The 12,096-nt window shown below is 40.6% G+C and overlaps 1 protein-coding gene across 3 annotated transcripts in view; it reads right to left on the bottom strand.

Annotated features, from left to right (window-relative positions):
• The window catches only part of LAMA4 (laminin subunit alpha 4), a 136,334-nt gene that overhangs the window by 47,419 nt on the left and 76,819 nt on the right, over window positions 1-12,096 (bottom strand). For all 3 annotated transcript variants that reach the window (XM_059700659.1, XM_059700658.1, XM_059700660.1), the window contains exons 13-14: window positions 7,671-7,787; window positions 3,712-3,860 (exon numbers count right to left, since the gene is read on the bottom strand). In XM_059700659.1, the coding sequence (XP_059556642.1) occupies window positions 3,712-3,860; window positions 7,671-7,787 (266 nt within the window). The remainder of the gene's footprint in view (window positions 1-3,711; window positions 3,861-7,670; window positions 7,788-12,096) is intronic.

Here is a 12,096-nt window from a genome sequence, read left to right as displayed (position 1 = left end):
AGGACCACAGGCACTTCCTGTTATTCAAAGTCACCTGGCTTGACAAGGTTTTCCTAAACTCATTTCCTAGAGGCTCATCTCCTTTGCATTCCCCTGCCTTTGGTGACCACAAAACGATCCTATTGTGGCTCCAAGGCAGCTGCCTGCCTGGCAGCAGCCACAGGAAAAAGAAATGATGAGTTAAAAGCAGCCCTCTACCCCTCTTCAAGCAAGAGTTTATGCTTGGCGGTCAGGCAGAGGAATGAACCCAGTCATCCCCATCTACTCCTTACCTATGGCTATTCCCTTTCCATAAAAGAAACCAAGGCTCTCAGAGAGGTGCACAGCCTCAGCCTGGTGTTGGGCATTAGCTGGGTTCACTATTCATTCAAACTTACTTTCCTTTTTTATTTTATTTTTAAATATATTTTATTGATTTTTTACAGAGAGGAAGGGAGAGAGATAGAGAGGTAGAAACATTGATGAGAGAGAAACATCGATCAGCTGCCTCCTGCACACTCCCTACTGGGGATGTGCCCGCAACCAAGGTACATGCCCTTGACAGGAATCGAACCTGGGACCCTTCAGTTCGCAGGCCAACGCTCTATCCACTGAGCCAAACCGGTTAGGGCTCTTGCCTTTTTTCTTGCATGGCCCTATTTCCCTCACATAACAGACCATATTTTTCCTTGAGAAGGGAAATAACATGCATGGGGCATCTATGGACAGATAGATACTGGGCTAGCCCTGTTCTATAGATTATGTTTTTTTAAATATATATTATGTTTTTAATACTTAGCACATCCATGACCCTAGATATTATTATTCCCTTTTCATAGAAGCAAGTGAGGCTCTGAGAGAGGGTTTGTCTCATTCCTGAGGCCTGGATGCCTCCCTTAAGCACACATCTCCACTCATGCCTCCTCCTCCCCCGCCCTATATACCATGTTCTCTGCCTTTGCCCCTTTCTGGCCTCTGTAAGGTTCATCTAACATTTATTGAGTACCCATCATGCACTGAACAATCCCATAGGTGCTGATAACAGCATATGCCTCAGAGGATTGATGTGAGCTACACAGGGACAAAATGTGTAAAATGATTGGCATCATGCCTGGCGCCCAGTAAACATCAGGACTTATTTTTATACCTAAGGTATTTCCTGAATTGGAATTCCAAGCTCGTCAATAATTCATTTTATTGACACGTACTTCTTCCTCTATAACATAAATGCCCCACCCTCCCCACTTTCTGCAGCTTATGCTCAGTTATTTGTCTCAATTTTAAATCCACCAGTTCCACCTTTTTCTCTCAGTTCCAAACACTGGTGAGTAGTACCCCTTAACCAGCGGTTCTCTACCTGTGGGTCGCGACCCCTTTGGCGGTTGAACGACCCTTTCACAGGGGTCGCCTAAGACCATCCTGCATATCAGATATTTACATCACGATTCATAACAGTAGCAACATTACAGTTTTGAAGTAGCAACGAAAATAATTTTATGGTTGAGTCACAACATGAGGAACTGTATTTAAAGGGCCAGAAGGTTGAGAACCACTCCCTTAATTCATCAGTAACTTCCAGAAGATTCTCTGTCACCCAGTAAAATGCCCTGACCTTGTGAACTCAGTCAATTGTTTCTCAGCCTTCTGCATCCAGCGTCAGGTCTTGCATGCTCTCTAAGGCTAGAGTAACTTCCTCTGCATTTCTTTGGCTACATCCTTCTCTTTTGTTCAAGTCATTTTCCTGGCTCCTTCACACCAGGGCTGACTTAGTAGGGAGGACAATGATAACATTTGTTTTTATATGAAGGCACCCATGCCATATAATTTTTAACCTTTTATGGAGGGAGGGGCCCACAGAGGCAAAAGAACCCAGGGCCCATGAAAGTCGGAATGCAGCCCTGCTCTGCAGAGGTAATTCTGATCTTGCCATTTCTTCCTCCCCAGAGCCCCTTGTTCTTAGAAATTGCTCAGAAAGTAAAACCTGAGTAAGTTTTTTTTAAAAGGATAAAAGGAATATAATTTTATAAATATTTACTAATATTTTAAAATGTTGCTGGCTAGAGTGGTAAGAAGATGTACCTAAGAGCTTGAAACAAAGCCTTTGTTACTTGTTTTCATTACAAGGCACAAAACAGGCACCACATCAAAACAAAACGTGTTTTTGAAATGGGAGCTTCTTGATGAATTATGTTTATCTTTTTTGAGGCATAACATGCAAATCATTGGGTACCCAGATAGATGTTGAGGTATATTCACATTTTGAAGGAAATCTGTCTATAAATTTGGATGGTTCCCTGCATATATTTAATCAGAAATATCCTAAACACAAAAGGGTTTCAGGGTGATTGATGTTCCCCATCATGTTTCATGCAAAGCATGTGATAACTTAGAATCACGCTGGGACACTGCTTGCCGCAGCAGCGTTTAGGGAAGGGTGTGCTAGGTTCCCAGTCAGGAGGATGGCCATTACAATGACCAAAGAATCTGAAGAGTGCACAGGGATGGGCCTCAAAATAACATTCTACTGATGCCAGCACATTATCCAAAGCATCTTTTAGTCAAGTTCCATTTTATTGGCTTTATCAAAGGCATATTTCCTGGGAGCATGACACAGCTGGATATAACACACCAAGGCTTGACAAGACCTGTCTCCCCCCCCCCACACACACATACACCCCCTTTCTTCCCCACTTCTCTCTCTCTCCCTCTCTCTCAATTCTCAGGAGATTTGTAGGTTATTGAAATTTTTGGCAGTCAGGAATAAAAAGGTGATTTAAGTTTTAAACAGAAGTTACTATCGGTTCTTATGTTGTTCATGACCTTGACTGATTCTTATTTCTAATGGCTGAATTTGCAGTCCTTTCTCTGTAATTATCTCATTATTTATCTATTATTTCAAGGCCATGAATTCAATTCCAATCTTTCAGTACATTTCAATGAACATGAATTGAGTGCCCAAAGGGTGCATGACTCTCTTCTAAATGCTAAGAGGAAAAAATGTCCATTGATTTTTCTCTTAACAGGTGTTGAAATCAAATAGATCCAGTTGGGGCAGTGTAGAGTAATGAGAGTATTTACCAGAAGTCAGTTGTATTATCAACTTCCAACCAGCTTTACTTAAGGAACTTGAGTATGGAAAGCTAATACTGCCAACGAAGTAAATAGGCAATTATGGTAGATTTAGACCTTGTAAAGGGATCTGATTTATTTGATATTTTGCAAGTTATGCTTCTAAGAAAAATGCATTAATAGCCCTAGCCAGTTTGGCTCAGTGGATAGAGCATCGGCTTGCAGACTGAAGGGTCCAGGGTTCGATTCTGGTCAAGGGCACATGCCTAGGTTGTGGGCTCGATCCCCAGTGTGGGCATGTAGGAGGCAGCCAATCAATGATTCTCTCTCATCATTGATGTTTCTCTCCCTCCCTCTCCCTTCCTCTCCGATACCAATAAAAATATATTTAAAAATGCATAAATAATTATGAAACAGAAATCCCCTCACACCAAACACAGGTCTGTGATCTGGCAGATTTTTTTAAAATTTGAAAAACTGTCTCCCCGAAGTGATTACAATAAACAGCGACTGGTTCTCAGATTGCCCATCAATAAACAAATAAAAAAGCAAACCCGACCCTCAAACCAACACTGAATCCCAATAACTCTGGCATATGGAATTGAATAAAAACAAGTTAACCAGCCCATGTAGATATTTGCATTTCTCAAACCAGGATATTACCTGTTTAGTTCATCGGCCTCTTGTTGAAGATTTTGTGCATGGTCAACAGCTTCTTGGACTAAACTATAGCTGAGGTTACTTAAGTTGGATAGCTTTCCCTGTAGTTCATTTTTGGCTCCATCTATTTCAGCATAAATCCCTGATGCATTCTAAAGAAAATATTTTTAAAAAATGAGTTGAATTTAGAAAAACTTAAAACATTTTCCCCAGGAAGTATCAAAAGATAATCTCCAGTCTTCATCATTATGAAGTTCAATAAATTTCAGGCCAGGTCTACATGATAAATACAAGTAAATATTTATCTGTTTCTCTTGCGTAGTCAACTCCTTCTTCTCTGCTGATTGCTTCCCTAGCATTCAGACATGCTCTGCCATCTCTGATCTGAAAGCAAACAAAACTAAACTAACCAAAGCTAGCTTCTGTGATGCTGCTCTCTCCTGGTTGGATTCCTATTTCTCTGGCCAGGAAAGAAACCTTAACTAAGCCCTTTTCTTACCGAGAACTCTAACTCCTCTCTGTGAGCCCAGTCTTTTAGTCTTCAAACTCATTCTTTGACATCCTGAAGGAATGCTGATCTTTCTGTTAAGCAAATCTGATTATGTTATTTCCCTTCTCAAAATCAGCCATTGCTTTGCAGGTGCAAATCCAATTCCTTAGCATGCCTTCATCAATTGACTCCTCCTCTCACCGAATTTCATTTCTCACCACTCCTCATCCTACTACACCTATGGTCCACACTTGAGTAACTGATTGTTGTTTCAATGCTCCATAATTTTTCTGACCACTGTGTCCTTGCACATACTATTTTATCTGTCTGGGGAATACTGTTCCCTTCTTTTCTGTCTTATCCACCTGGAAAAATTCTACTCATCCTTCCAAATTCAGCTCAAATGATCATTCCTTGATGAAGCCATCCATCCCTGACCTCTGCAGGGTGAGTTCAGTATGGCCACATATTTTTTTTAAGCCACGTATTTCATTACTGTAATCTTTTAACTTGAATATTCCACTCACCAGGTTACACAATCCTGGGAGATAGAAACTATGTTTATTTTTGTATTTCCAGAGTATAGTACACTTCCTGGCATATAGGGTTTATTTTTATGAAGACGGTATTAAACCTCTAGCCATTTGGTTGCTCATATGGGGAACAATACATTGAAGAAAATATGTTTAATTGTATAAGCAGAGAAAATGCCATGGAAATTCCACCTTTATTCATTAGTTCATTCAACATTCATTGTGTGCCTACTATGTGTCAGGCACTCTTTTAGGAGATAGAATAGATATTTGTGGACACATTCTCTGCCTTCAAGGAATTTACAATGGGTGGGAAGATACAGATGATAAAGAAAGGGATCAAATAACTGATCAAGTTAATTTCAGGGAGTAACAGTACTTTGAATAAAATACAACAGGTCAGATGGGTTGGAGAGTGATTGAAAGTAAGAGGCCCACTTAGATTGAATGGTCACAAGGACACTAGCCATTTGAAAACTTCAGGACAGAGGTGAAAAGGTCCTGAGGTAGGAAAAAATATGGTAGTGGGTAAGAAAATAGAGAGGAGTTAGAGTGTAACTGTCTGAGTGTTGTGAGGGAGGGAAATTGTGGGGCATGAGGTGACTTAGGGACTCATGGGCCATGGTAAAATAAGCTTGTTTCTTACTTTAAGTGTCACAGGGGTTTTATGTGGGAGAAATAATGGGATCTGATTATGTTTTTAAAGGATTGTTCTGCAACTGCATAGAGAATAAGTCTTGAGGGTCAAGAGTAGAGCCAAATGGATCAGTAGGAGGCTCTGTGGCAGGTCACACTGGAGATGAGGAGACTTAGACAAAAGAGGAGTCGCAGAGAAGAGGGTAAGCATTCAATCTGGAGACAGGGCCAACAGGTCTTGCTGAAATGGGAGTGAGAAGAAAGGAGAAATCAAGAATGAGTCCAGAATTTTGGACTGAGCTATTGGGTTGTGCCATGTATTGAGGTGGGAGGGGACTAGGGAAAAAGCAGATTTTATTCAGAATATTTAGATTTGAGATGCCTATTACATATCAAAGTGGTAGATGAAATTGTGATTTTGCTACAAACCATGCTGAGTTCATACTTGAAAATGTCAAGTAAGCATTCAGATGTAAGAATTTGGACCTCAGGGAAGGCATCAGAGTCAGAGGTATACATTGTGGAATAATACATATAATTAGATTTTAAAGTCATGGGATTCAATGGGAGTAAATGGAGAGAGAATATAAATAGAAAAGAGGCCCCATGACTGAGTACTGAGTCATTCATTATCCCGAGCAGGGATCAACCTGGCCCAATGCCAAGTATGGCCTGAGGCTGTTTTTTTGTATAGCTCCCGGCTAAGAATATTTTTTACATTTTTAAGGGGTTGTAAAAAAGTAACAACAACAACAAAAAACACAAGAAGAGAATAAGGGAGAGCAGTTGCATATAGCCTGCAGAGCCTCAAATATTTGTTTCTGAGAGGGTGTGGAGTGGTGAAGCCAGCAAAGGAGGCTGGGAAGAAATGGCCAATGAGCGGGAGGAGAGCCAGGTAAGTGGGGTATCGGAGGAGCCACGACAGGGTCTTTAAATAAGGAAGGAAGGTTAGCAGTGCAAGGCTGAGAATGCTGAGGAGAGAGATGCAGCCATGGTTTTGGCTATGTTGAGGTTGCTGGTGACTTGGACAAGCACATCCTCGGTGGAGGGGCAGGGGCTCCCATTTGGAGTGGGTTGAGTACAATACACAGCATGGAGCTGGGGGGGGGGGGGCGGGGGTGGAAACAGTAACTTTAAATGGCTCAAGATATTTTGCTGTGATGCTGAGAATACTAGTAGCATTGAGGTGGAAATTAGAGGGGATGTAAGCCAGGTCTTTTTTCTTTTTAATTTTTGAAAGACAAGGGCTATTGAAGCAGGTCTGTATGTTGGCAGTAATGATCAGTGAAGAGTAAGAACTGGGTGAATCAGAAGAGAGATTGTATGCTTTCGGGAGCCATACCCTACTGCCCTGTCTTCAAGGTGAGGAAAGATAGAATAAAGAAAGCAGGTGGAGGAATGAGGCTGTATCCGGAGAAGGGACACTTTATTATTTATTTCAGGAAGGAAGGTAGACATCTGCATACAGATACAGGTGAGCTGGTAGATTTAGGGAGGAAATACGAGGTGGGTTCTCTTTGTTCTTAATTTTTTAGTGAAGCATGAAGCAAATTCACCAGCCAGACTGATAGAAGAGGAGGTGGGTTTCCCACCAGTCATGTTGGCTGCACTGGATGCTGGGTATACTTGGGTTTATTGGGGATATAGGATTAGAATTCTCAGGTGAGTACAGTAGGGGCATAGTATGGAAGTCAAGGGTGTTTGCAAAGAATGAGTATATTGATAATTTTAGCTGCTTAAGGAGGGAAGAGAGGATAGGAGAAGAGGATAAATGAAGTAGAGGAGGTCTCCATGTGGCTAGAGAATTGTTGGAGTGGGAATTGTAGAGTAAGATAAGAGATGGTGCTTAGGGTGGGAGGTGCTTGAAACTGGGTTTGGGAGAAGGTATTGTTGTTGATGACCAGAGTATGGCCATAAGAGAGATGACAGAGGTGGACTGGAGAAAAAGCTTGTTGAACACGTGTTCAAGGGAATAGGGATGGAGAGGAAGATAGGGAGTTTGGTGCTAAAAGACTGAGATGGTGATCACACGTGGCACTATTGAGCACTTGAACTATGGCTAACATAATTAAGAAATTAAAGTTTTAATTTAATTTAATTTTAAATCATTTAAATTTAAGTAGCCATATATGGCTAGTGGCCACCATTCAATAAAAGAAACTGAAAGATTTAGTCACCTGATCTTAGTTTTATAACGCCAGCTAAATTGGTAGATTTGAATTGGATTCAATTATTCTGTGGCACTGAGCTGCTGTTCTAATCTGCTATCAGTACAAACCTGAACAGGTCACATGTGTCCTTACCTTTATTATTTCATCAAGTTCTACAAGAGTCAGACGAGGCGTTACCAGAGACTCTGAAGATGTCCTCAGGGAGGCATTCACCCCATCCATGTGTCCTCTCACTTTGTTGTGTTGTTTCTGTAGGAAAGAAGAGTAAAGGACAGAAGAAGAGAAGGCGGCTTTAGAGAAAGCATCAGAGAGTGGTCAATGTCCACTCGTTGTCCTTGCCCCAGACAGATCCGGGTTCCAATCTCAGCCCCACCGCCTAATTGCTGTGCGACTTTGGGGACTTCTACCCTTTGAATGCTTAGTTTCCTCACCATGACACAGATATAACAAAGGAGGCACCTTGGGAGCGATGAAGCTTGTAGATTAATACTTAAAACATCATCATCTCAGAGCTAACATTCACTTCTCCATAAATGTAAAGTGGAACTATGAAGACAGGATTGAATGTAGGCTCTATATTTGCAATAATTGGAAAATGAATTAATTCAGAAAAGTATCATGTGCTAACTTGGGGCACAAATAGCTCATTTGGGTAGGAATAAAGCATATACAGAATAATCTTAATGTCCTTTGTAAAATTTAAAATAGCTCTATTATTAAAGCACAAAATTGTGATTTTGCTTTCTCCCATTCTGAGCTCATTATGTTAGATGCTCAGAATTTTTGAGGAGGGAACCTGCCTAAGTTGCTGATATATGTATATATATATATGTATATATATATATTTTATTGATTTTTTACAGAGAAGAAGGGAGAGGGATAGAGAGTTAGAAACATCGATGAGAGAGAAACATTGATCAGCTGCCTCCTGCACGCCCCCAACTGGGGATGTGCCTGCAACCAAGGTACATGCCGTTGACCGGAATCAAACCTGGGACCCTTCAGTCTGCAGGCCGGCGCTCTATCCACTGAGCCAAACCAATTAGGCCCTAACAGCTAGGGCACTGATATATTTTTTAATGAATGTTATAATTTCCACCTTCACTGTTGGACAGGGGTGTTGTGATTCTGAAGAAATATTATGGAGCTTCAAGTGAATTCAGAGTTTGAAAGCAAACAAGAATGAAACTTTAAGAGAGAAAAGTAAAAAATTAATTTACAATCAGAAAAAAATGAGTTAAAGTTACTTTGAAAATGCTAATTTAAGTTAGGGTTGAAATATATAAGCTATGGTACAATCTAGGATATCCTAGAAATAATTACAGAAGCTCAGATATAGTAGGACATTCATTAAAACTTAAGTTTATCTTAATGTCTTCCTTACTTCCTGAGGTCTTTCCTGATTTAGTGGAAAGAGAGATGGAGTCCATCTTCTCCAAATATGTTGCTACAGGGGAAGATAAAGGTCTAGGGACAGAAAATAATCTCATTTGAACATCCACTTAATGCAAGGACATTAAAAATACCAATTTCCCCTCAATATCCATCAAGCTTAATACAATGTGACTATCTGGGGTTAATTATTCTTATCTCCATAAGGAGCAGTATTTATACAGCTCTGCACAAAAGCAATATTTTAAAGTATATAAGAAAGGGAGATGGAAAAATGGTTGGCATTAGCTCTATCAGCGCAGTTTTCTTTTGACAGAGTCTGAGCTAAAACCCCATCTGGAAGCCCTGAGTCTGGGTCACCTTCAGCGAACACTGCTAACACCCCAAGGTCATAGCCAAACTTCAGAGCCGAGTGTTCACAGCACTGCATGGCAAGTTCATTTGCAGTAGTTGGAAAACAATATATTTCAAATTAAGGGGTTTCCCCACTTATCATATATACCGTTGGACAGAATGAATAAAATTAGCTTTGAAACAAATAAAGATATTCCTACAGAAAGAGGGTCAACTTGAACAAAAGAAAGTTTTCAAAATAATTATGAAAATGACATAATTAGCACTATTCTGCATGCTAAGTATCCATTGCACATATACAAAAAAAAAGGTTTCCTGATCCTAAAATAAATTATAGAAACAGTCCTGGGAAGGCAGAGCTTTGGCTTATAAGACCCTCTAAACAGTGCTTTTTAAAGAGTATTTAACCTACTTTTGAAATATAAAATTTTATATTTATCTGAAAAATATTTTTATCATGCTGCTACCCTTTGGTGTTGGATGTAGTATAGTGAGGTAAATATGTAATTATTAGATCTGTGGCTGCTGTTAGCAGACATCGAAATGATTTTTTTTGGTTTTGTATAAAGACTGGATTTTGGGGTTATGATAATTAATAAAATTAAAATGCTTTGGTTGAGTGGGGGAGACAGATCCACTAACAGATGGTCACAATACAGAAAGAGATAAGCATAAGGCACACTATGGGATTGCTGGAGAGGAGCTCCCGCTCATCTAGAAGGTGGAAGGATGGGGTAGCTTCATGGAGGAGGCGAAACCGGGGGATCACCCAGGTATCAAGGAGAAGAAGTTTGCTGCCAGGCACATGGGGTTATTGTAGCGTGAGATTGTCTGAACTGAACGTGTGAAGCAGGGAAAAGGCAAGAGGTATGGCTGAGGAGGCTGGCCTGGGCCCATCAGAGAGGCATCTGTATGCCACGTGAAACAGCATAGACTTTCCTATAGGACAGTGTCTTTCACTTGTTTTTGACCATAACCCACAGTAAAAAATGTATTTTATGTCGCAATCCAGTAAACATATGTAACTAAAGTAGAAATGTTGTGAAACTATTCCTTAGTCTAGATTATGTACTTGGATGTTTTCTATTTTATTTATTACCCCCCCTTTAAAAAATGCTGGTTATAGCATTCAAAACTTATTTTGATTTGCGAAGTTAGTGATTTTTAACCGGTGTGCTGAGGCAGGCACACTGGTGTGCCACAAGAAATTTTGAAAAATACAATATCTGACTTTCAGTCAGGGTCACTATTTTTCTTTTAGATTGTCAAAAAAAAAAAAAAAGAAGAAAAAAGACAACAGCCAACACAACAATAGCTATATGGTGTGAATGAATCAAAATTATACCTATTTTTTTGTCAGATTGGCAAAATATATTTTTTGGTGTGCCTCAGAATTTTAGTAATTATTTTATGTGTGCCATGAGATGTACAAGGTTGAAAATCGCTGCACTAAATGGTTCACAAGCTGTAGTGTCAAAGGCACTCTCGTGAGGAGCAAATGAAGGTTTTTAGAAAGAGCAAAAGGTAATGGTCAGAGATTTAGGTGGAACACTCTAGCAGGATGTGGAAGATGGGTTGGAAGGGAGCAAAAATGGAGGAGAGACAAGAGGAAGCTATTTTGGTTGAGAAATGAAGGCCCAAACTAGAGAAGTTATAGAGAAATGGAAAATAGAAAGAGCTAAAAATATTCCAATGGTAAAATTGGCAGGAACCTGTGGTTGACTAGATGTGGGAGGTGAAAAAGAGGAGAAATTCAAGAATAAGGATGAAGCCCAGAAATTCTCTTGAAATCTACTTGAGGAAATTATTATTTTGTGCTATACTTATAAAATTTTGTTGTGTAAGATAATCATGCATTTACTTAACAAAGGATATGACCATCATCATTCTAAAAACTAGAGGTCTGGTGCAAGGATTCATGCACAGGTGGGGTCCCTCAGCCTGACCTGCAGGGATGGAGCTGAAACCGGCTCTCTGGTTTATTAAATAACCATGCAACATCCCCTGAGGGGTCCTGGATTTTGAGAGGGCAGTTCTCAGGTGACACACCCCAGAATCGGGCTCCCTCCTCTCTGGTTCTGGGTGTGTCACCTGAGAACTGCAGCTGCCAAGTCACAGCAGTTCAGCAGCTCCTGCATTGAACGTCTGCCCCCTGGTGGTCAGTGCATGTCATTGCTACCATTGGACGTCAAAGGGTCGGATGGTCACTTAGGCTTTTATATATATAGACTAGAGGCCCGTTGCAGGAAGATTCCTGCAAGAATAGGGCTTCCTGTGACTGGAGAGAAGCAGAGAAGGGAGCGAAACCTGCTGAGGTGGGCTTCGCTCCTGCTCTGCCTCGCACTGGTTTGTTTCCCCTCCCGCTCCACCACCCGGCCTGTTTCCTTCCTGCCTTCCGCCTCCGCCGCCTTGGCTCCGTTCCTGTCTTCACCGCCTCTACTTTGCTCCTTTCTGTAGCGCTTTGCTTCCACGTTGTCTTCATTTTTCGCTCCCAGCTAGTATATGCAAATTAACCACCATCTTGGTTGGGTTAATTTGCATATAGTCGCTCTGATTGGCCGGTGGGTGTAGCGAAGGTATGGTCAATTAGCATATTTGTCTTTTATTAGTATAGATTATTGGCTGAGGTATTGCTGCTATTAGAAACTGGTGGTGATAAGTACAACTTACTTTTATTTAGGACATTTTATAGGGACTTACTGGGAGATAGTGATGACTGAAAATCAGGGTAGAGAGCCTAATTTAAGCCGATTTTGCCAACCATAAAATAAACATAATTGAATCAATGAGTTTGCTCATAGCTGTTTCCTAT

Source organism: Myotis daubentonii, chromosome 6, assembly GCF_963259705.1.
Source record: "Myotis daubentonii chromosome 6, mMyoDau2.1, whole genome shotgun sequence".
Lineage (NCBI taxonomy): Eukaryota > Metazoa > Chordata > Mammalia > Chiroptera > Vespertilionidae > Myotis > Myotis daubentonii.
Note: the sequence above shows the minus strand (reverse complement) of the source record. Positions and strands in the feature narration are given on the sequence as shown.